Source organism: Canis lupus, chromosome 35 (genome assembly GCF_011100685.1).
Source record: "Canis lupus familiaris isolate Mischka breed German Shepherd chromosome 35, alternate assembly UU_Cfam_GSD_1.0, whole genome shotgun sequence".
NCBI lineage: Eukaryota > Metazoa > Chordata > Mammalia > Carnivora > Canidae > Canis > Canis lupus.
The window spans coordinates 20,904,851-20,931,295 of NC_049256.1; the positions used below are offsets into that span (position 1 = coordinate 20,904,851).

The 26,445-nt window shown below is 37.2% G+C and overlaps 1 protein-coding gene across 1 annotated transcript in view; it reads left to right on the plus strand.

Annotated features, from left to right (window-relative positions):
- CDKAL1 (CDK5 regulatory subunit associated protein 1 like 1) overlaps nt 1-26,445 on the plus strand; it is a 635,724-nt gene that overhangs the window by 369,504 nt on the left and 239,775 nt on the right. The window contains 1 exon segment of the mRNA NM_001284447.1: nt 20,542-20,708. Within this exon segment, the coding sequence (NP_001271376.1) occupies nt 20,542-20,708 (167 nt within the window).

Here is a 26,445-nt window from a genome sequence, read left to right on the forward strand (position 1 = left end):
CACAATTATCCTTTTTATTGTAACTTTACTGTCAAAGAAGTAGTTTTCTTCTCCAAATGGAAATTCCAGAGTAACTCAAATGTCTTAGTAAACATATTGTCATTTCCAATTTCCAAAGGCAATGGCCCCTGGTCCAGCAACCAAAACCTGTGTTGAGACCTGAAATGGGTCCATATCCCCTCATTACTGGGGTACCTCACATAATAATAACAGTTGCTAGAATTTGTTGTTCACTCTGTGCCTGGTGAATGGGAATTATTCTGTTTGGATTATCTCATTTAATCTTTATATCAACCCTGTGAGGTGTGTGTATAATTTTCTTCATCTCACCATTGAGGAAATCTAAGCTCCAACACATGTAGTTAATTAACTTACCCAAGGCTACCTAGCTAGTAAACAGTAGAGCTGGAATTCTAACCCAGGCTGACTCTAAAGCTTACTGTAACATGAGTCACTGTGCTATACCAATACAAGGGATATATATTTATTGAGATATATGTAATTCTTCTCTAGTTATAACTCATTTTTTAAAAAAGATTTATCAGAGAGAGAGAAAGCAGGAAGAGGCGGAGGGGGAAAGAATCTCAAGCAGACCCACTCCTGAGCATGGAGCTCCACGATATCATGACCAAGAGCCAGATGCTCAAGATCTGAGCCACCCAGGTGTCTCCCCCACAACCCCTCTCCCCCGACCCGTTAAAGCTCATTTCGAAGCCACTTTAGCTTTAACTACTGCGTACAGCTTCATTTGAAGTTCACAAATAAAGGAGTAAAAATTCAGAGTCTTCTGGGGATTGATTTTACAGTATAGATTGTCTCCATGTATTTAATAGTCATCTCAAACATTGAGTTCTTTCTCCATGCTTCAGTATTCACATTAACCATAGAATCTTCTCTCACTGTGTCATGTATGTAGCTCTTCCATTTCTGTGCTTCTTGCAACTGTTATTGAATGCATGGGAACACACAGACCATTTGCAGGTTCTTTTTAAGAATCTAGAGCCTGGGTCACCGGGGGGCCTAATCCATTGAGCGTCCAGCTCCTGATTTCCGTTCAGGTCATAATCCTCCGGGTCCTGAGATTGAGCCCCGCATTAGCTTCTGAGCTCAGTGCAGATTCCCCCCACTTGCATGTTCTGTCTCTCAAATAAGTAAATAAAAGCTTTTTTAAAAATCTGTAGCTTGTACTCCTTTTGGGGATTAATAATTGGGAAGTATGAAATCATAGCGTGAGTGTCAACTAAATTCAAGGAGGGAGTTTTAAAAGTCTTGTGAAGGTGTGAAATCTTTTTTTTTCTTTTTTAAGATTGTGTAACTAAATATATTTACGTTGTTGCTATATACTCTTATGAGCCCTAACCTCGAATTTCTCTAAGTGTGGTATCAGGATCGCCAGGGTACATAGTCTTGGACATCTCAGACATCTCAGACCTACTTCATTAGAATCTTGCCCACCCTTCTTCCTTGAATTTTTAACATGCCTTTGGGGATTCTTAAACACAGTAATATTAGAGACCTATTTTCTTGTCAATTTTGTTTGTATTTAAGCAGAAGCTGAAGAAACTCTGGTTTGGGTGAAAATGAAATTGCAGAGGGATTCTTGGTGCCTTGTGAGCCCTAAAGGAAGCCTCCATAGATTGTAAATTGAGTTGATGAAACACCATCCTTAACAAATGAGAGTTTTTCAGTGGCTCTAAGTAGAATGAGGCTGGATTCCCCTAACTCCAAATTCCAATCTTGAGGACTCTCACTTCTTTGAGAACCTAATTTCCCTACCAATACTAAAAATGTTCCCTTAAAAATGATGGGAGAGTATTTTTACTTAATTCCAAAGAGACCACTTCTTCTGATGAATTCTTGTGATCTTTTTAGGAGCTCCTCTTAGGGGAACCCAGCCAACAGTGTTAACTTTTATTATATATACACTTGCTATGAGCCAGACCCTCTACTAGATATTTTTTGTGTTACTGGATTCAAATTATTATTGAATTTAACAGTTATGTGAAAGGGTTATTATTTATCCTCAGGTCAACTTGCCCAAAGACATTGAGTCAGAGGAGGGAGGAATCAAACCTTTGTTGGCTGAATTCAAAACTGTATAAATGGAAGACCATGCTTCCCACACTAAATCACAAAAAAAAAAAAAAAAAAAAAAAAATCCATCCCGTGAAGCTACCATCTTTCCAAACTTATAATTAGCAGAGTAGCACTGATTGAAAGGACTTTCTTCATCTATACTGAAAGAGGGTCTTCTCCTTTCTGCACTTACATATTGACCTTACCCAGGAGAATATAGTACCATTTGCCTTGGGGCAATAAGATAATTGTTTGGTCTTTCCTTCTGGCTCTTAGAGGATTAGAATAAACAAAGGTGATGTTTATGTCAACAATATTATTTAGCCAAAAGGTGACACTGTCAGTGTGAAGGAACCTTGATGCTAGTTGACTCAAAGAAAGTGATGAGATATTTATGAACTAAAACTGGAGACTCAAAATTAAGAATGCCTCTGTAACTGTAACTTTAGCACATTTGCCTGAATGTTATAATGTATTCACTGTAAAGTCTAGAAGCCTTATAAATATATGACTGGCAGTTGCCTCAGGCAGAAATCTTTTACTGATGTAATGAGATAAAAGTAATTAAGCTACATGTAGACTGATGGGTAATTAAATCCATGTGAAGCATTTTGTAACTAATTGCTATGTTCTAATCACAGATTGCTTTCTATTTGTCAAGGTAAGTGTATATAATTACACAGACCTTATTTTCTTTAATCTGAAATCATCCCAGTTGGGTGAATATTTTTAAGCACTCTGAGTCTTAGAATATTTGGTACATTTCTTGCAAAAAGGTAATTTGCATATTTTATAATTTGAGGGCCTTTTATAGTAAAATAGCTTTTAGTGTCACAGCAATTCTGTGGTCAGTAACAATTTCTACAATCTAGATTCATTGTTCAATTTTTAATATATTTTTTTTAAATAGTAAGGCCAGTTTGTTATTTACTGAATGCCAGTAATGTTCAGGGCATTATATGTACTGTGGTACTAATCACAGTATTTTGAAAAGACCAAGGATCAATAAATGGATTTAAAATAGATTATTTCAAATGACTCTGGTAAAAGAAATAAGTAGCTTTGGGGGTGGGAGAGTCTCTGTATGGGAAAGCAGCACGGGCTGATAGGACTGTAAACTACTCGGCACATCATAGCACAGGTATCATGAGGCCATTCCTGAAATCAGGCCTGAAGGGGATTTCATCTCTTGTGAGAATTTTGGATGTAGACACCTACTCAAACTTTGTCGTTGTTTTAATACAAGTTGCCTTTGCTGCTGCATGACACTAGACAATGTGCTTATGGGACACAGGACCTGTGTCTTAATCATCCTCGTATTCTAGGTATGGTGCCTGGCAAATGGATCTCACTCGGTTAACATTTGTAGAATTATTATGAGTACTGTATTGGCCGAGAGGAAATCCATAATCATTTTCTACCTTCTCTACTTGAATAGATCTTTAAGGTATAAAGTCATTGCATTAAAAAAAAAAAAACCTGTATTTAATTCACTTTTTACATGTACTTTTTTATTAGATTAACTGTATAACATCTTTTTTTTTTTGCTAATGACTTTTAATAGCCTTGTGATTTGTAATGAATATTCTTTACCTTTAGTCTTCTCTAAGTGATAACTATTATGAGAAGTATGGTTTCCTAAGGCTACATTATATTAGTTGGTTTGTTTGTTTTTACATTATATTTGTTAGAGAGCCAGACCCTTTCCCCCCTAGTTCATCCTTCTATCTTTCCTCCAGCTGTTAAAGCTGTCCTATATGGTTTGCATACTCCTGTATGAAATCTTTAAGCTGTGCACCAGACCTTCTTCCTTACCCTCTAACCTGGAAGAGCTTGTTGGCAACCTGCCAGTGATTTGTCTTTTTCAGCTACAAATGCCATGTTGATTACTTTATACCACTGTACCTCATCACATAGTTTCTTTTTGCATTAGTGCATGTATATGTCTCACAATAAATACAGGTGTAATATGTCTTATCTTCGTTTCGTCTGAGTTTCATACCTCAAGAGTATAGAATATTCTTTGCCATTGCTAAGGCTTTTCATATATAGGCTTTTGTCTTGGTAACCAATTCTTTGCCTAAATGTTCTTCCTTTTTAACTTTTACTGTGAAATATAGACTTATGAGTGTTGCAGATCAGTACAGAGAGTTAGCATTTACCCTCATCCACTGTGCTCAAATGTGAATTTTCTTCCATGACCCTCGTACAGTGATCAATACCAGGAGACTAACATTGATAAAGTACTGCTATGTAATCTGCAGATGCTATTCAAATGTTACCCCATTGTCCCACTAAATTCCTTTTTCTTGTCCAGCATCCAGTTGAAGACCATCTGATGTGTAGTTATACTATGTCCCCTAGTCTCGCAGCCTGCCATCTGGGTCTACTTTGTCCTTCTTGGTCTTTCATAGCACTGATATTTTTGAACGGTGTGTACTAGCCATTTATTTTACAGAACCTCTCTCAATTTGAGTTTGTGTGATACTTTTGCATGATTAAATTCAGATTATGTATTTTTGGCAAGAGTACCACTTGAACTGATGATGTTGGGCACTCTTCAGGTCATCCAAGTACATCATGTTGAGATGCCTCATTACAGGTGGGGTTCATTTTTATCACTCAGTTAAGATGATGTCTGTCACATTTCTCCCCTATGAAGTTCATTATTTTTCTCAGTAAGTACCTTACAGAGATAAACTTCAAGACTATGTATGCAGTTACCTTAGTTTCTCTTCAACTAATGCCAACCAACTTTAACATGCATTCTTGCCTCCAATGATTATTGCTGTGTTGTTTGCCAAATGGTGACTTTCCTATCTTCCCTCTTATATTTAGTAATTGGAATTATATTATCAGGAAGATCTATGCTTTTTCCTTTATTTATTTATGTAAGTGTGGACTCATAGATATTTATTCTGTGCTTCAAATTCTATTACTATCATTATTTATATTATTGCTCAAATTGTCCCAGATTGGCCATTTGGCAGTGTCTCAGACAGAGTGCTCTGTTGCAGGAGATACATCAGTGAACAAAACAGATGAAAATCTGTCTTATTGTAGCTTTCATTCTAGTTGGCAGTGAGGGGGAGAGACAATATATAATAAACATAATTAGAAATAAATTATATAGTATGTTAGAACGAGATACGTCTCTCCTTTTTTCCTTTTGCCTGCTCTGCCTTCCTGCTATATTCACTGAGAAATTTTCTCTGCATGGATACTGTTGGACATCTTTAAAATAAATAGTGAATGAAAGAGACCCTCTCAGGAACCTCACCTTCATCCATAACCAGCTGAAGTCACATGAAGTAACACAAAAGAATGAGGGAATTTCCAACTGAGAATAATTTCTTTTTCACAAGAGTTTTGTAGAATATTTAAATGAACTCAGGTTTGAAGTATAAAAATGGTGTTTCCTGGAAGAGGTTGTCAAACTTGGTAGAGGTAAATTAAAGCATTTAAAAAACTTAACCAATATCTTTTAAAAAATAACAATAATTTTGCTGTAATGGGCTGAATTTGAGCCAGTGCAATTACCGCAAGTACTCTGTTTTCTTTTTAAATCATTTCTCCCTGGTTAGACAATACCACAGTAAGATGTTGTGGGAATAGAGGGAAATGTGGAGAGTTTCCTTGTAACGGTTTCATGGAAGGCTACTGGAGTGTAGTAAATATTAGCTTTTATTAAGTTGGTATGAGTGATTTGGTGATGATATTAACAGTTTTCCTCAGAGGAAAGAGTTGTGTAAATCAGACTTGGAAATTACAAGCTTTTCAAAAGTTTCCTATTCAATTCAGTCTTGACTAACAATAGATGAGTCACATATTTTACCCATTTTCTTCATTTGTTTTTCTCTAAAGTTATAAGATAAATAATGGTTTACAATTGGAGGCAAATTGTAGATCTTTGAATGTATCATGATTGGGAATGCTATATGCAGTAAAAACTACATTATTGAATATATATTTTGGTGGTGAGAATTAAAGATTCAAGTTTTTTGTGTGTTAATTTTTGAAGTAGGCTCCACACTGAGTGTGGAGCCCAGTGAGGGGCTTGAACTCAGGATCCTGAGATCAAGATGTGAGCTGAGATCAGGAGTCAGACAATTAACTAACAGACTTGCCCAGGCACCCCTAAGTATAGTTTTAAATAGACTAATGATCTTGGTATTGGTTTTAATATTGTGAACTATATAAAATGTACGAGTCAAAGATGACTTTAACATAATAACACAAAATGGTAGAATTGAGAGCTTAATGGCATATTTTATTTATTAATTCTAATATTTGGAGTTTTCATAAAATACAGCAACACAATCAAGGAGACAGAAACAAGCATAAGTAAATGAAATATAAAATATATAACGTATAACATTTTATATCTATCAGGTATTCAACTGAAGAATTTTTAGTTTCTCTTGATTATTTAGAAGAAAGTATAATTTATTAATAAAGTTCATATTCTTTCATTTCTGCATTGTAGACAATTCTATTGTCTATATAACAGTGCTGTCCAATCAAAATGTAATGTGAGCCATGTATATAATTTAAAGCTTTCTAGTAGCCATGTTAGAAAAGTAGAAAGATACAGGTGAATTTAGAAGATACTTTAATTAATCCAGTGTATGCATATGCAATTATTTCAACTTATAATGAATATTAAAATTCTTTATATTTACATTCCTTTTTCACAGAATCTTCAGCATTTGTATACATACAGCAAGAGTCAGTCTGGACTAATTATATTTTGAGCTCTCAATAGCCACAGTTGGCTGATGGCTACCATAGTAGATAGTGCAGGCTTATACTCTGAATGCATCTCATTATGTTATTTATGCATTGTTTTGGTTTTCTTCAGTCATTTCTTATTTCTAACGCTACAAAGCTTTCTTTCTTTTGAGATTTTAGTTGGTACTTGTCACGTTGCCATAATTATAGTCAGAGTTGTATAGAGGTTGTCTTTCAGTCACTTAATTGGCATAAAAAATATTACATTCAAGTTGCTTCCTTGGAAGTTAAGAGATTAATTCTTATCCATGTTCTGCTACTAGTTATTATATAACTTTGGGCAAGTCCACTTCATCTTTCTGATCTTCAGAGTCTTTGTTTATAAAGTGAAATTGATAGTCTTGCATTTTCTAACTAGACAACTATGATTTTTACAATTATCTTTGTTTGTTATTCAAATACATTGATTAATTATCCTACTATGTATTGTGCTAGGCATAGTATCCAAAACAGAAAAGATCTAGTGGGATCTGTTTTTAGTGAATTATGGTGAGTGGCCAGTTGATAGATAATGAAGAGAAAAAGTGACCTTAATTCACTCTCAAGTATAGAATTATTAAAGTCTTAATATCATACCTGGATACAAATTGGAGAGCCCTGAATGGAATAACTGGGGCAAGGGAAAACGATGAGGTCATTGGAGCTATTGGTTTGTTGTTCTCAGTGTCACCAAACAACTGTATTTTATTTTTCTTTGAAAAGTAGAATTACTGATGGTAAGAAATTAACATTGTTTTACCCCCTGTGTGGTAGTTATTTTTAAATGGCATTCACATTTTTCCCTTTGGCTATAGGAGAGTTAACATTCTATTTTTAAATACTGAATATTAGCTGTCTAGATTAGCCTCACATAGCAGAATTTAATAAAGGTCATTGCACTTAATTATGCTTATAGAACTACTTAAATTAAAAAGCCTTGACTTCACTGGTTGATTTGGCTTCTTTCAAGTGTTTTATGAAATAGAGAAAGGTGGACTTTACTAATATTTATTGAATCACAGGGACTATTACTTGTCATTCACATTTTAAAGTATTAAACATTTCCAAAATAGAGAAAAATAACATAATTAGTTAGAAGTTGAGACAGTTAAAAAATTACTAGCTGTAGCAAATTTTAACATTTTATCATACTCAATTCAGACTTTTAAAAAAATAATTAAAGATAATATTGAAGCCTCCTGTGTGTATCTTTCCATGATTCCATCAATAGTTCATTATAATTCCCATCAGTTTTTCTTTCTTCTTTTCCTATCTTCTTCTGGATTGAGTATTGTGATCCCATTTTATCTCCACTAATGCCTTGTAAGATACACCTCTGACTGATTGTGGGTTGCTCAAGGGTTCAAATATACATATTTAACTTATCACAGTCAACCTTTAAATAATATGACGTTCTCATTTAGAGCATAAGAGCCGTATAATAATTGTATACTTCTGTTTCTTCCTTCCATTTTTTTGTATTATTGTCTCTTTTTTTTTTTTTTTTTGCATATAGACTCAACAATATATTTTTGCTTTAAACAGTCAAATATATTTTGAACTGATAAAAAGTGAGAAAAATAGCTTTTATGTATACTCTCAGATTTACCAGTTTCTGGTACTGTTCTTTCCTTTGTGTATGTTCCGGTGCTTCTCTTTACATCTGGAATTGTTTCTTTTCTGCTTAAAGATCTTGTTTTTCTTTTTTTTTTTTTTCTGGGTGCCTGGGTAGCTCAGTGGTTGAGCGTCTGCCTTTGGCTCAGGTCGTGATCCTGGGGTCTGGGGATCGAGTCCTGCATCAGGCTCTTAGTGAGGAGCCTGCCTCTTCCTCTGTGTATCTGCCTCTCTCTCTCTCTCTCTCTCCCTCTCCCCGCCGCCCCTGTCTCTCATGAATAAATAAACAAAATCTTTAAAAAAAAAAAAAAAAAAGATTTTTTTTCTTACTCTTTAGACTAATGATCTGCTGGCAATGAATTCTCTCAACTTTATTTGTCTGCAGTCTTTATTTTGCCCTCATACTAACAGGTATTTTTAAATTTTCATTAAACACAAAATACTAGGGCAGTTTTTCAGTGTTTTGAGGCTATCTCTCCATCACATTCTGGTTTGCACAGTTGCTGACAAGAAGTTTTATTGTCATGTATTTGTGCCTGTGCCTCTGCATGTCTTCCTTACCTCCTTCACTCCCAATAGCTTTTATATTTTTCTCTTCATTACTCTTTTTTTAAAAAAAGCAATTTGTTTATAATACACTAGTGTGCTTTTCTTTATTTTTCTGAAGTTGATTGAGCTACTTGAATTTGTGGTCTATACTTTTACACAAATTTAGAAATCATCCAGCCATTATTTCAGGGAATCTATTTATGCGTGTGTTACTTGGTTTGGTGGTGTTCTGCTCTGTTCATTCTTATTCTCTGTTCTTTCTCTCACTTCATTTTGGATAGTTTATGTCACTAGGTCTTCAACTTAATCTCTAGAAGTTTCAATAGGGTCTTTTTCTAATACCTTCTATTTCTTTTCTCATCATATTCATATTTTCTGAGTACATGGACCACATTTACAACAGCTTTTTTAGTGTCCTTGTCTGCTAATTTCATCATTTCTGTCATTCATGACTCTTCCTATTGATTGGTGTTTCTCCTGATTATAGTCAGTGTTTCCTTTCCTGTCTGCATGTCTGATAATTTTTGTTTGGATGCTAGGCATTTTATTTGTATTTTTTTTAAAAAATATTTATTTATTCATGAGAGACACAGAGAGAGGCAGAGATGCAGGCAGAGGGAGAAGCAGACTCCATGCAGGGAGCCCAATGTGGGACCCGATCCTGGGTCTCCAGGATCACGCCCTGGGCCGAAGGCAGCACCAAACCGCTGAGCCACCTGGGCTGCCCTGCTAGGCATTTTAAATTTCATGTTGTTAAACATTGGATTTTGTTTTCCTTTAAAGGGTTTTGGACTTTGTTCTTTCATGGAGTTAAGTTACGTGAAATTATGTTGATCTTTTGAGGCTTTCTTTTAAGGTCTGTTAGTATAGGTCTAGAGCAGGTTTTAGTTTAACCAAATTTTTCTCAAACATTAAGGCAAATAGCCTTTTAAGGACTCCATCCAGTCAGATGTGTACTCTAAGATCTTTCTGTTGGCTTATAGGAACACAAATCATCCTTGGTCCTGCATGACTTCTAGTACTTATGTGGCCTACTGCTTTGCTGTGATTCTTTCCCCGGCCTTGGGATTTAGTTTCCTCTTGTGGATGTCCAGATAATACTCAGACACACTAACTTCAGGGAAGCCCTCTGCTGATCTTTGGAGCTCCATCTCTGTGCAACTCTTTCGTCTGTAATATTTAAACCTGTGTACAACTGTAGCTTTCTGAGTTTCAGTCTCTTTTCAGCTAGCAAGATCACTGGACTCTGTTTGCTTTTCCCTTTTCTGCACCGTGGCCTAGAAAAATGCCTTCAGGAAATAGGATGGGTAATCATAGGACTCACCTTGTTAGCTTCTTTCAAAAATCACAGTCCTGCACTGCCTGTTATTACTTGTCTGATGATTCTTATTTCATACACATTGTCAAATTTCCTAGCTGTTTATAGTATTGTGGCAGTTCCTGTAACAGTTAATCCTTCACATATAGAAATAGTCCTCACTGTATTTCCTTTTAATAAAAAAATTTGTGTTGTTATCAGGATGACCAGAGTCCACAATTTATACCAGGTATTATACATTCCTCCAGTGAAATACCCATTGGTAGAAATAATTTTGACTAACATAGCTTGGTCAAGTTATAGAGATGGTTATTGATATATATGCTATTTTACTATAATAGATGATAAAATCACCATTTATTAAATGTTTGTAGTGCTTTCTTAATAGAAATTCTAAATTGAAGAGGTAGCTGATCATTTTAAATCTTTGATATGTGGGGTATCTATCAGACCTTCCTATTCTGATGGTTCTTTTTTCCTTAAGACACAACTACCAGCATGTCTGTAGAACTTCCAAATGTTTAAATATTTTTTTTTGTCTTAGAGTTGGACCTTATTCTTTTATTATATAGGAACAGTGATCACCACCCCACCCCTACCCCATTTTTTACTTTTTATTCACCAGGAAAAAAAAAATTCAGATCTCAATTACATCAAACCTAGAAATATAGAAACCTACATCACATTTAAACACAAGAATATTTTAACCCACTTTTTGGTCAGTTGCCAAAGTGTAGTAGCTAAAAAGAGCCAAACTGACCTGAATTATGCTATTTATCAGTATAATTACTTGGTGTGTGGGTAATCGATTCTTGAGGGTGAGCCTATTTTTTTTTTAATGAAGGAAAAATTCATTTTTCCTTTACTTTTTCCTGCCTCGTAAGAAAGGATTGTATTTTATGTATTCTTATTTGTCCTTCCTTCTGAAATTGTAGTAATGGTTCAAACTCTGAAGACTGTCTAAGTTTGTGGCAAATGTTGTTTAGTGGATGTCAACTTAAATGTTGTGAAATGAGAAGCTGGGGACTCCTTAGTAATATATAGGCCCTGTAGAAGGGAGAAAAACAAGAGAAGAAATAAAAGACTGGCACTACCTCCTTTCCCTCTGGGTGCTACCAACTAAATGGCATAAATATGTTACTGGTCTCAGACTCCTTTTACTTGTTTCTATTTAATTTTGTGAGTCTGATTTCAGGCATTTTGGTCCAGTATAATAAATTTTCCCTCCAAAAAAAGAGTGAGAATTTCTTTTAGCCAGACTGGACATTGACATTATCTGTTACTCCTTTTCCTGTTTCTTCTTATATACCAAGTATAGTGAATTTGAGAATTCTGAAATGGCACCGAATATTCATGAGCTTAAACACGAAAATATCTTAAAACATGGAGTTATTGAGAGCTTTCACTAGCAAGTATAATATACAACTTGCATATTCATTGCCTATGACAGTGAATAGGTTATCAACATGTAATGTTTGTTCCTTTAGCTCTGCTCTATGATCTTAAACCTCTTAACAACTTACACCACCACTGGCTCCCATCTTATAATTCTTTTTCACCACAAATACCTCTCTTCCACCACTTCACCCCACCCATACTGACCTCCTTGTGGTTGCTTGGGAACAATAAACATGCTGATGCTGGATCTTATATTCCCTCTGCTGCAAGCATTCTTCCTTCAGCTGAATGCACATGGTGTACTTACTGCCTTGGTTCATTCAGGTTTCATGTCATCCTAAGTCTTCCTCGACTACTTCTTGTCAAAAACAACAGCGTCCTGACCCAACCACTTTATCACTCATTCTTTATCCTACTTTTAAACATTTTAAAGCACTTACTTACACCTGATAAAATATTACTCATCTTTTATTTTATTGTATCTCTCATGTGAACAAATTTCATTAAGATCTTACGGGATCCCTGGGTGGCGCAGCGGTTTAGCGCCTGCCTTTGGCCCAGGGCACAGTCCTGGAGACCCGGGATTGAGTCCCACGTCGGGCTCCCAGTACATGGAGCCTGCTTCTCCCTCTGCCTGTGTCTCTGTCTCTGTCTCTGTCTCTGTCTCTCTCTCTCTCTCTCTCTCTCTCTCTGTGACTATCATAAATAAATAAAAAAAAATTTTAAAAAAAAGAAAAAAAAAAAGATCTTACACAGTTGGGCACCTGGGTGGCTCAGTGGTTGAGCATCTACCCTCGGCTCAGGTCATGATCCTGGGGTCTTGGGATCAAGGACTCCCCACAGGGAGCCTGCCTCCCTCTGCCTTTGTCTCTGCTGCTTTCTGCACATCTGTCATGAATAAATAAATAAAATATTTTTTTAAAAAAACAAGATCTTATACAATGTCCAGCACATTATACTACCCAACAAATACTTGCTAGATGAAGATTGAGCAATGAATAAATGAATGGACAGTGTTTTATTTGTATTAGGACACCTAAACTATCAACCTAGTATACCTCCAAAATGAATATAAGAATGTGATAGAAAATAGAAAGCTATATCTGCTGTTTAAGTACCTGAAATTACTCATTTATAAGTTTGATATCCAAAGTCCAATTTCCCCAATGATAACTACAGAATTTCAGGTCCTGTTTGTATAGGTGAACTACAGAATTTCAGGTCTGTGGTGGTGTTCACATTTGAGAAAGACCTTTAGGACCATAAAATATCAGTTCTAAAAATATTCTGTCCTTTTAAAATTTAAGTTTTGGGGACGCCTGGGTGGCTCAGCAGTTGAGCGTCTCCCTTCGGCTCAGGGCTCAATCCTGGGATCTGGCATCAAGTCCCGCATCGAACTCCCTGTAGGAAGCCTGCTTCTCCCTCTGCTGGTCTCTGCCTCACTCTGTGTGTGTGTGTCTCATGAATAAATAAATCTTTTAAAAATAAATAAATAAGTAAAATTTAAGTTCTGTTTGTCCTTCGTTCTGTGGATTCATTCACCCAAATAATGCAAAATGGTTTGCTTCACACTCTAACCTATTCCTTAACTAGGTCTTGGAATCTAGAGGAATTTTTACCCATCACCACTATCAGTTGATACTAATTCCTTTCTGAGCACAAGATACTGTGTTGTAGGCATCATGTTCTTCTTTTCCTCTTCCTACTTCCTTTTATATCTGTGTTGTTGGGACATCTTGGTGTTTTAAAGACCGTATTATAACCTCTCTCCTTGTATCCCTCTAAAATACCATTCATCGACACTGATGTCTGTATCCTCTCTAGGAGTATTAGAAAAGCCCATATATGGGATAAAACACACTGTTTTATGGATTTTATAGGATTAAGAGGATAAACTTAATCTGCCTCATTGAGGCTTATTGCTGATTTTGGAGGCTAGGGAGTCAGATGCCTGGTTTTCTGTAAGTGTGTCATCCTTTTGTGGTGTTTAGTTTGTTTTTAACTTTCCATTATTTCCAGATTCTTGTAGGAGCATGAAAATAAACGGTATTCTTTCTGATTATGACCTTTCAAAAGAAATAAACAGGTTGCTTTTGCTTAGTGACAACACAATCAATTTATGTCAACAACTTCTTTTCTGTGTAGCACTGCAAATACTCTGTTAACTCTTCCTATTAAAGCAATAAAAAAGATAATTTTAAAATTTAATTGATCTATCTGAACTTACCTGTAAGTGGAAAATCGTACTTTTTTTTTTTAACAAATTTTTATTTATTTATGATAGTCACACGCACAGAGAGAGAGAGAGAGACAGAGACACAGGCAGAGGGAGAAGCAGGCTCCATGCAGGGAGCCCGACATGGGAGTCGATCCAGGGTCTCCAGGATCACGCCCTGGGCCAAAGGCAGGCGCCAAACCACTGCGCCACCCAGGGATCCCGGAAAATCGTACTTTTAAGTAAAAAAGAAAAAAAGAAAAAAACAAAAAAACGAAAACAGTTTGTATTCACTTGCTGTGCTGTCCAGCTATCACTATAGATAATAGGCAAGACAGCTAATCTTCTGTAAAGTTTAAGAGGCCATGCAACACACTTGGCCACATTCAAGCTGCATTTCCATATTGTCTAAAGGAAATTTAATTTGGTATTTCCTCACTGCCTAATACAGAACCTAGTGTACTCCTGTGCACACACCCTATGTACTATGTATGTAGATGAAACCAGAATTTATTGAGTGTTTCCTATGTGCTATATGCAATGTAGTAGGTCCTAGGCATATATATATTAGCAAGGTTTTGTCAGGCACCTCTGCCGGTTGATGTCTACGTCCTATCAGAGGAAAGAAACAAACCACTAAGTATATAATGCACTGTGATACAAAATTTTGCACAAGATGCTTGGGAGCACAGGAGAACATCTGAATTAGTTTGAGTGGTCAAGAAAATTTCCCATAAGATTATATTCATTATGCAAATACGAGTGGAAGACATTTTAGAAAGAGGGAACAGCATATGCTAAAGCACAGAGGCCTGAGCTGCAGGACTTGTACAAAGAAATACAAGTAATTCAGTTTTTTGGTTTTTTTTTTTTTAATGAACAAACTTTTAATATAGTTCAGCTATGTAAAATACTGTACACTGTAAAAGGTCTAGAAAACTAGACCTTCAAGCCATTCTTTTTTTTTAAGATTTTATTTATTCATGAGAAACGCAGAGAGAGAGAGAGAGAGAGAGAGAGGCAGAGAAGCAGGCAGAGAGAGAAGCAGGCTCCATGCTGGGAGCCCGACGTGGGACTCGGGACTCGATCCTGGGTCTCCAGGAACACGCCCTGGGCTGAAGGCAGGCACTAAACCACTGAGCCACCCAGGCTGCCCTCAAATCATGTTTTGAAAAAGCCATTAAGCTTAATTGAAAACCCAAGTGTAGAGTACAAAACAGCAGCAAGGGCCATGGTGATCCCACAGCATCTAGCTCCCAAGTCCTTCATGCAGGGCTATAGCCATAGTCAGTGGAGATGTCACACTGATGTGTTGTGTGGACACAGGCATGTCCAACCCAGGGATGGGGGTGCTGCATTGGGTCCCGTTGTCACCGGGGGATCCTTGAACTGGAACTGGAATACAGTGAGAGTGTTGTCCAATGTTGGCTTTGCCAAGAGTAGTGATTGTATTGTGATTATGAGGGAGAATGTTCTTGGTCTTAGAAGGTACATGCTGACATATACAGATCTGAAGTGCCACACTGTCTGCAACTAATTTTCAAGGAAAAACCAAACAAACAAACAAAAAATCATATGTGTTTGTCCATTTGGAGAGATAGCAAGCAAAAGGGTGGGGAAAGAGAGAGAGCTCACAAATGTGGCAAAATTTTGTTGGGGAGTCTGAGTGAAGAAGGTATGGGCATTAGGTGTACAACTCTGGAAACTTTTTTGTAAATGAAACATTGTTCAAAGTAAAAAGAGAAAAAAAAAAACACCTTCATGTCTCTGATAACTGTTGTTAGCTCCCAAAAGTAGTATAAACAATGATATAGTTGAAGAATTAGGTAATTAATACTTGTCTTTGATGGTGGCCTATTAATTGGATCTTTATTAGTGGTGCATATCGTTATTCTATGAAGAATAGCCATGGTTGGTCCTGTTATGATGGTATCCTTAATAATATTGTCATTTCAGGTTTTTTTTTTAAGTTGGAAAAAGTTTTTTATAAAACTCTTGAGCATCCAATGATAGGATTAGAAGGGCCCAAAGAAGTTATATTGTCTCACTATTAAGTGGATAGACTAATTAGATGGAGAGCTATGTATATTATTACTTAAAAACATCACCATTGAAGAAGTTTCTATGACTCTTCAAATGCCTAATCAGAGGGTCATATTTATTTGTGAATTTTCTAAGTTTTTTTTTAAAAAAAAAAAGAACCCATAAAAATCTAATTAATATTCCCTTGTCACCCTTAAAAGAGAGCATCAGGAATGAAAAGCAGAGAATTGAATGCATATTAAATAAATACAATATAATGCATGTTTAATTCATATTCCTTATTGGCCTTTGAGGGAAATGGAGATTGAATGCCAGAATTGGGGAAGGAAGAGGGGCTAGGCCCCAGAGAAGGAAGGGAAGACAAGGCTAATGATGGGGAAACAAGACAGCAGGAGAAGGGGAGAATAAGCATGTTCTGAGGAAGAAAGACCTAGCAGATTTTGAGATGCCTTTTTTTTTTTTTAATTCTATGTCACAAATAAAGATTTTCTGGCTGTCTGGTGCTCCTTAACTTCCGATCCCATATAATCATTGTTTACAGTTTCCCTGTTTTTGTAATCCTCACTTCTAGAGACTCTACTCCCAGTGGAAACAGTGAAACACCTTAGTATGGTAGAAATTTTCCAAATGGTAAAAAGCAAGTCTGCTGGAGGGGAAAAAAAAAAAAGAATATCCCTTCTCTGATTAGCTGAAGTCAGTTTTCACCCACATGCTCCGTTTATTACAGTGAAGCCCCCACATAGGACAAGTTACAGTGAGTCATGATCTTTTGAAATTGAGTTTTGGCAAAGTTTGATTTTTCAAAAAGGGATTTTCTTTGTTGTGGGACTCTTTTATTTGAGGATATTATCTTTCTTTTATTGTTAACCTTTTATGTCTCCTCCTTTTTCTGTCCTCTGTCATCTCAGATTACTATGGAGCAGAGATCTGAATCCAGCTGTGGATGTGGTTCTGTTTCAGGGGGAAAAGCACTGTGTGTTTCAGCTTTAGGCTGATCCATAATTACTTGGATAAAATGGTAATGGGGTCTAATAACCAAACTTTTCAAAGGATTTTTCCCTGGCAAGGTGCATTTCATTTCTTCCTAGTGTTTGTTCTTCTTTTCACCGGAACGAATAACAGCAAAAGGATGAGAGATGATCTGATGAACCTAATGCTCATTAGGAAAGGCAACTGGAACAATTTCAGGAACACGAACAAAAACTCAGTTGGATGAACAGTTATAGGAAAAAGTAAAAATCTCTCCTCGAATGCTTATAAAAAACTAATTTCTGCCTCCCACTTTCCCACCTCCTGCCTTTTTTTTTTTTTTTTTTTTTTTTTTTTGCAGCCCTGGGAGTTTTTACTGGGCATTCACTCCTCTTATCTCCACTCTTCCTGCCGGCGTCTCTTTTTTATTTACGTGCATTTGTTTTCCTGACACATTTTCATCAACGTCCACGTTAGAGTGCAGACTGGGCCTATCTCATGTTGGCTGACATCATCCTTACTTGGAGCCAACCCCGCTCTCCTGACTCTCATTCTGGTTTCCAAGGTTGTGTTCCCCAGTACCCACCCCCTCTGCCTCTGCACTCCTGCTAGGGACGTCTGTGCAGTTCCCAGGCTGTCTGCTAATGTCCCCCTTGCCAGTGCCTGGATGACAGCCAGAGTTAGCTCCCAGAAGCTTAATGATGAATCCATGTCTGTCATGAGCTGGAATTGATGCAGGGCACATAGTAGGTAGGGGCTTAATAAATGTTTGATAGACCAATAAAGAAATGAATGTGCAAAGGAATATAGCTCATAACTGAAGTCCTTAAGGAATGAAGCTGTTTAGGCAAACCCTTCTGTCCATAAGTATCGCCAATTAAGTGTGCAGCTAGAAGCATGCCCGGGTCTCCATTAGTGATCACAGACTGGAGCATTCACTTTCCCTCGTGAATTCATATGCAAGCTGACCTGATAGGAACTGCTTGCACAGCCAATAATCACAAGACTTCCCGGAGAAAAGGATGTCAGGACAGGGTTTCTGCGTTTAGCTTCACCTTTATTAGGAAATGGCTTTCTCTATCCTGATGATTGGAAGGCTCAGAACTCCGTACAATTCTGGAAATAGAACGCTGCAAAAATCTGACTTTCTCACGTTGATGAAGAGCATCATCAGCTTTGACAAATTCTGGATTGAATTGGCAAGGCACAATTCTCCGAAAGTCCAGGGATTTTCACATTTTGCGCATATTCTCTCATTTCATTGTGTTTTAAGCCAGGTTGCTATTATACAGAGCATTTTAGCGGCCTTGATCTTGGAGACATCAAGACCATTATTCCTGTTGTTGCTGATTTAGTGTTACAGCTGCTTCCTCTTTATGTGATTTAATTTGAAGTTTCAGCCCACCAGGGGGCTATTGGTCCCCACCTATGCAGCTTTAAGAGCTGGCTGCTGTTTTCTGCATGGATGTTATTTCCATTCCTATTCATAGTGATTTTTTTCCCCTTTCTATATTCATCAAGCAACAGCAAGGCACTGTTCCAGGAACTCGTTCTCTCTACATAAGGCGTAACATGGAACCATTTGGATGGAAAAATTATAAATTAAAATTATTCTGTTCATTTTAAAATATTCATATTGTGTTGCTCAAGTGCCAGTAACTGGAAAATCATGGATAATGTCCTGTTTTTATAACCTCTTTCAGAGTGTTTTAAAATCTGTATATGTTGTTACTTAGCCATCTCCTTTCCTGGAATGGATTTTGTGATAAGATTAAAAACAAACCAAAAAAATAAAATAAAATAAAAGTTGTAGGAGTCCAGTGTCTGATGGCATATGTAATATTAAAATAAAGATGATACCACTAATTGCCACCCTTCTTTTTAAAATAGAAAAATATTTACTCCATGTACAGAGAATATTTATACATCTGTCAGACTACAAAGGTAACCTATGAACATGGCAGACTGTTTCTTTTGACAAGAAAAGTTTTTATTAAATGATTAAAACTAAGCAAATGTTTATTGGTTTCTGGAACTACATATTTAATTTAAATAAGGAAAACCCATACATTCATAGCACTACTGATTTGCAAATGCTGAAAACATCTCCAACTTTTTAAATAGAGCTAGGTTTTTTTAATACCTCCTGTTCTCTCTGCTAAGTTATTGATTTTTTAATTTCAGAAAACTAAAATTTTATTTCTATCCTTGTATTTTCTGTGTTGTGTGGGTGTGTGTGAGGAGGTGCAGGTCTCAGAAAGATAGACAAATAGGGTAAAGTGAAGCATGTTGTTACATGGTTTGGCTGGTATTTGGTAAAGTAAATATATCTCTTATTCTAGAGGAAATAATAGTTATTGGAAATCTCAACTTCATGTACATTTTTCCCCCCTCTGTGGAATGCATCAGAGTGAGGATCCTTACTTTTCCTGCTTCTCTTTTCTATAAGTTTTTAAGTTTATATTCACATAAAAGCCATGTGTTTTATTTGTTGTCTCTCTTGGCTAGGAATATTTAAATGTATTTTTAAAATTCTTCTCTTCCATCAACTAAAGACAATTTAAAATTTGAAGACTCTTTCAAGAAATGTATACTTTTGGGTCAGGCTGTCATCTTTGTGGGCCTTGCGAGTGTGCTGACGTTCTGCTGAAGCAACAAATCACTTTTTTAGCATGAACAAATTTCACAGGGCTGTTTGATTGTTGGTCTTAGCTTTGTGTGAATCATTTGGCCTTTTAAAATAAGCTAATCCTTTAATCGAATATGCTTTCAGAAAGGTTCTGAAAACCTGGGTGGCTCTTGCTAACTCTGTTTTATTCAGTTCAGTTAAATGGTACTAGGTTATTCAGAAGTATTTCTTTTTGATTTTTGGAAGGATGTTATTGCAGGCCATAATATTTGAAGTCAGGATTCTTTATAACAATAACAACAAAACATACATACATTCTCCTGAAGTCTGATTGATGGAAAATAGGATGCAAGCTGTCAGTAAACAGGTTCTTTGACACAAATACTTAGTTTATACAGCAACCGACTTCTGTGAACGCAGCAGTACAGAGCACTCTATTCTTAATTGAATAAAGAAAACAAATTAGAATAGTTACTGCAGGAGAAATGGGTGCCTCATAATTAATAATTTGCAAGTTTAACCTTAACTACACTTGACATTTTTCTTTGGATTGGTGACAGACTGATTAGTGAGTTAACTCCTGATAGTCCCTATTCTGCAGAGTGACTGTTCCAAGGCTTGTGGTGCTTCATAAAATCGGTATTCATTGTGATGGGATTGTAGCTTTAGTCCTGATCAAAGTGCTGTGGAGGAAGCATGGTTGAACTGATTGGCTGTGAATGTTAATCACTCCATAGGACGCACTGATAATTTACAGCATTGTTGTAACTCTCTGGTGTTCATGAAATGAACTTAATAACCCAGTGCCACCATGGGATAAGCTGCTTTTTCTCTGCAATTGAATACCCAGACTGCCTGCATAATGGTGTTGAGTAATACTGCATTAAAAAGAGTGAGCAGCTGTATGATGAAGGAAACAGCTCTGCAACAGATTTGTTAATTATCTCCTTTGATTCACAGAGGGTGTTTGTGAGATATGGTTGACCAGTGAAGACACAGGGGCTTATGGCAGAGACATTGGCACCAATCTCCCTGCACTGCTGTGGAAACTGGTTGAAGTGATTCCTGAGGGAGCAATGCTAAGGCTTGGCATGACAAATCCACCCTATATTTTAGAGCATCTGGAGGTAAGGAAAAAAGCACCCCATTTCCCTGCTGACACAGATGTGAACCAATCCAGACAATGTGGCAGCCTCAGCATCATCACATGGTTCTATTTAAAACTTACTTACTTACTTACTTACTTACTTACTTACTTATTTATTTATTTATTTATTTATTTATTTATTTATTTATTTATTTTTGGTCCCACGTTACCAAGAATTAGTGGAGAATTTCAAATCATCTTCTTTGTCAGTCTGCACATCTTGTTTTTGCTTGCACTCCATTAATTAATGTTGCTTGGATTTTTCAGCACTTGCCATCTTGTCACAGTTCTTTGTTTCTTCTTTGCAGCACCTTAGACTCCCATTGCATAAATTTGCCTCGATTCCTCCACTTAGGACCCTGGTCTAGTCTAGTTCACGTGTGCCAAGACATTGCATTAATTTTGCAACCATACGTGAGCATGTTAACTGCTGTTAGCCCTGTCAGTGAGGATATTGGGCTGCAAGTTTGAGGATGTTTCACACCTCCTCCCTTTGTCTGGGGATAGTTAGGGGCAAAATGAGATCCCGGAGAGACAGAACTTGGTATTCTTTTCCTTGATTCTCTTGTGGTCACTGTGAAAACAAAGGGGTTGTGGTGATGGGAGATGCCTGGTCTTATTTGTATTCCTTCCCCAGGTCAGCTGCCTCCCCTCAAGGGGCTTACCATGAAACAAGAAAAACAGACACACGTACCAGTGTGATGTGATGACACATGCCACAGTGAATATAAGCAAGAAATCCAGACAGGCGAGCAACCATTTAAATGAAAAAAATGCATGCTGGGATCCATGACTCCTATTTGAGGAATAAAATAATTACATTGGACCTGTAGTCATGGATAAGAAATCTAATAACTGCTGTTGGAAAACCATGTGCAAAGTATAGAAATAAGTTGCTTATGTTTATATCAGTTATGTTCTTTGTAGTCAGTTTGTGCAGGAAAAAAAATTCCAAAATCTAAAAGCGAGTATAGTTGCTAAAATTTAGCGTGCAAATCCCATGAATCATCAACAATGCAAAGATTGTTTCTGCTAATTTGATCAGAAGCCTGTACTTGGAGTTGGGCAGAAAAGCCTCCCTACCATCAGCGATGTATTTTAGAAATTATGAAAACAGATTAGGTAGCAATCTGATTGGTAATTATAAATATACAGTGAAGAGATTGAGCAATTTCAGTTTTCACAGATTCCTTGCCAGATCTTTTTAGTAAAGATCTATGATTGATGAGTTAACTTTGGTACTTTGGACAGTGTGGGACAGTTAAGATTTGCCTTAAAAATAAGTTGCAGGTATGTCTGTTTATACATAATCCTTTGACCCAACACTTGAAAATAGCAAGTGTAAAAATAAAATATTCTAAGAGCTCTAGTAGTTTTCTGCGTTTGAAGTAAATGCACAAGGTATGCACCAGGCGATATGCTAGATACGTGGTTTGAAAAAACCTCATTGAGGATCAAGGAAGCCATAATAGCTAGAATCAGCACAGCTCAAGGTAGGGGGTGAATATAAGGGGGAAAATCATCATAGGCTCTGAGATGACTGAATAAAGTACCTCTTGGAATAAATTCAGCACTTCAATTAATTGCAAGGTTGCAGAAACGCATGCTACATTTATCGCAGATCCTACTGCTCAGTATCTAAAGTAGTTGACCTCCAAGTAGATACTCCAGGAAAGCTTCTAAAAATCAACAGAAGTTGCTAAACATAGCTTTACAGTTTACCTGGAAAAACACCAGGTGTTTGGTTCTCTGATTGTGGTTGGAGTGATAACAAGTTCTTACTGTCATGATGTTATCCTTCAACAATTCTTGCCATCAGATAATCTGTAATGGTGGCCTTCCCTCCTCCACTGTGGTCTTTTACAAGGCAGGGACCTTATCCTATCCATATCTGGATGGACCCTACCCAATGGTAGTTCCATAACTGAGGGAATAAAGAATGAAAAAAGGAAGGGCCTTCTTCAAAAAATAAATTATACAGCCCACTCAATAACCGTGAACTTTTAAGTCTTAAGAGTCTGGTCAGAAGAGGCCAAAGAAGACGACAGAGTAAATGAACTGCAGGGGTGAGAGTTTGCCCCAAAGAAAGCCACTCAGTCCCCTGCACTTGATAAGTGGGGAGCAATCCAGGCCTGCTGTACCACACCAGGGGAGAAGGCAATCCAAAGGAAGACAGAGCAAATGAAACAGGCAGACAGCTGTGTGCAAAAGTAAAAGACTCGCGCCATCAGACGGTAGGAGTTTGCAAAGTCTTCCTTTGACGCTTTGGCAAGACCTTTACATCTTGGCCTTGGCAGTTCTTTTCCTCCTCTGAGTGGAAGAGCCCAGAGCTTACAGTGTTCCCCAAACACATCAGTCATCTTGTCACAGGAAAGGGAACTGAGCTGCAGAGGCTCCCCTGGCTCCCCAGTGGAAGCAGGACATTAGGGAAGGGAGCCCAAACCTAGTGAGCCTCAGCCTGTACCCCTCAATACATTGCACGTCCCCATATTCCTCTCACTAAGCTTCAGGCACTCGACTGAAATTACCTGATTTATCTAAAGAGTGCTAGAGAGAGTTCCCCAATGAGAAAAAAAGAAAACTGGAGAAAAAAAATCAAAACAGAACAAAAAGAACACCAGTGAATGACAGATGGTGATGTCTTCTAAAACTGTAGGGATAGAAGGCACCCACTCTTGAAATAACTACTCTGATACTTTAATACCCTCACAGAGGGGTTCCTCGAGAATTATATTGATAGGACCATGCCTTCTTAGGTTTCTGGAAGATGCCGCATGCATCAGACTTTAATTATAGAGCACTTTACTGCACTCTTTCTCTTCCCCTTTGTTCTGTTTACTTCACATTCACCTACCGCTCATGATCTTTCTTAAAAATCCTTTTACCAGCTTGCTTGCTTGCTTCCTTGTTCATGTATGTATATATGTATTTGAACAGTTTAAAGGGGAATTTTTTTTTTTGAGAGAGAGAGAGAGAATGAGAGAGAGAGAGAGAAAGAGAGCAGTGGGGAGCACAGAGGGAGAGAAAGAATCTCAAACAGGCTGATGCCCAGCACGGAGCCTGACACAATGATGCTCCATCTTGCAACCCTGAGATCATGACCTGAGCTGAAATCAAGAGTTAGACACTTAACCAACTGAGCCACCCAGGTGTCCAACAAAGGGGAAACCATTTAAAGGGAAATTTCAGAGTATCTGTCATATTTAAAAATACCATGTGGAAAAATAGATCCGTTGATACTACTTTTTATTAAATCTCCATAGGAACAGAAGATGCATATTTCAATTAACATAGGATGCACTTTTAAGGTTTTATCAAGAGTCTAGGGGCACCTGGCTGGCTCAGTCAATGGAGCATGTGATTCCTGATCTCGGGGTCATGAGTTCAAGCCCCACACTGGGCATAGAGCCTACTTTAAAAAAAGAGTCTAACATTATGTGTGGCACTTTATATAGTAGACCTTGATTAAATGTGTAGTGAATAAAAAGGGTGGGGGGAGAATTCTTAATCTTTAACAGTCAGGCAAGTAGTCAAATGTTGTTTGGAACATCTACAAACCCTAATTTTAACATATTGCTGCCTTAAAAAATAATTTGAGATTCATTTTAAATGATGATACCGCTGACAAAGAAATCTCAAATATTCATACTTACATATATGTATCTTGGAAAAGCACCCTAGAATTGCAGAAACATAAGTATAACTTTATGTAATACTTATTAAATATGGACATAAGGTCAAAACAATAGATACAGCCCAGCTCACCTTGAAGACCTCAGCATCTGTCCATTACCCACAGGAAGAATTCACATTCTTTAGCTTGGCGTACAGTGGCCTGAAGAGGCCTTCTTCCAGTGCACCCCTATGTTCTCGTCCCTGAGTACCCTGTGGTGCCTCCTGGGTATGCTACGTGTTTCATACTCCTGCAGTTTTTACTCTAACTTTTTCTCCTTCCATTCTTACTACGCAATAACTGTTGGTAATAAGGAGTTAATCAGATGTACTATTATCTGCTACTACATGTGTTGAAGAATATATTGCCCTATCATGGCAGATAAGAGATATTTTTGCTCTGTGCTTGGTCTCCTATTGATATTGCTAAGGCAGAAACCCTGGTATGTTCCTCTCGAGTGAACTCCGACCTTACAGACGGCAGTGTGGCTTGTGACCTGGATCACTCCTGAACCACACTGCTTGTTGTTGCTCTCCAGCTTGGTGTAGGCAACTCACAGCTAAGGTATGAACTCAGACAACATAATACATGTGAACCCCACAGGGCATCTTGAAGCCAGTGGCAGTGATACAGTGGCTCCCACTCCTCAGGCACCAGAAATCGCTGATACCTTTTCTCAAGACTGTATAAATAATAATATCAGTACAATGTATTGAGTGCTTATTATTTTCAAGAAACCACACTGATTGCTTTCCATACATTATCTCTTTTCCTTCTTAAAATAAGCTACCTGCACTTGATGGGATGAGCACTGGGTGCTATACTCCATGTTAGCAAATTGAATTTAAATTTTAAAATGTAAAAAGAAATAAAAAATAAAACAAACATATAAAAAAAGCTAACTCCTTTTATTGGTTCAGAAGCCACATTGTAGAACCTGCTAGCAGCTGGACTGGTTTCTTATCTTGTCTGACTCTACAAAGCTTTATCCTGTACTGCATCTTTCACAGTGCCTTCCCTAATGCTTCCCAGATTCCCTCCATGCTTTGTCAGATTCTGTGCGACATATCTCTGTGGGCACTCGTCATGTTGCTCTGTCTTTACTTATTTACATGTAAATCCAACAAAACTGTTACCGTCTTTAGGGAGAGACTGTCTTGGTCACACCTTTGTATTTCAGTGCCTGTGATAACATGCACTTAATGAATATTACAGGATGATTTGATAGCTCCAAAGTTTACCTGTTCCTTTACTGCATGTCTTATATATGTTGAAGAATCTTCCTATCTGTCCTGAGCATCTAGTTTTGGAAAACTTTGTGGATGACTGTCATGTGTGTTTCTTACTTATGAGTCACATTTCTGTGAGAGGGTACTAGATGTTGAGGGAAAATCCATCCAAGGGATGCATTTTATTTATTTCCCCTGCTGAAATATAATAATAGTATCTTTAGAACTACCTGGACTAAATGAGCTCCCTGCATGATTACTTAATTTATAGATTAGATCTAGGCCCTTAGCTTCTTTCTTCTCCTTCTTGCTCCTTAGCTTTCAATATTTTGTTGTTGTTGTTGTTTTGCTTTATTTTTTTAATAATCTCCCATCTGAGAAGTCAGCAGTGGATGGTCAAGGAGGAGAAATTAAAGTTGGGCAATTTGTCTTGTTTTTCATTTTATGGGTTGGCTGGTAAGGAAAAGATATTAAAGCTGTTGACCAGTAGGGGATATAGGATGTATCTATGGATTTTATTTATCTAAGCTATTCTGGTTCTCCCTGTGTTATGAATAATTTAAAATAACTGTTATCTCCCTTAAGATTCCTGCAGGTCTTAAAATTGTATCAGAATTTTAGTACATTACTTACAGCCTGGTCCAGAGAGGGCAAGTTGATTAATCTGGAGTGCAAATGCTTGGTATTAAGGACTTACCTATATTCAAAGTTATAAACAGATCAAACTACTTGTTTTTCAATTTATATTACTCTGTAAAATATCACTAAAAATACTATTCACAATGATATTATACTACATTTTATCTCAGTTCAGT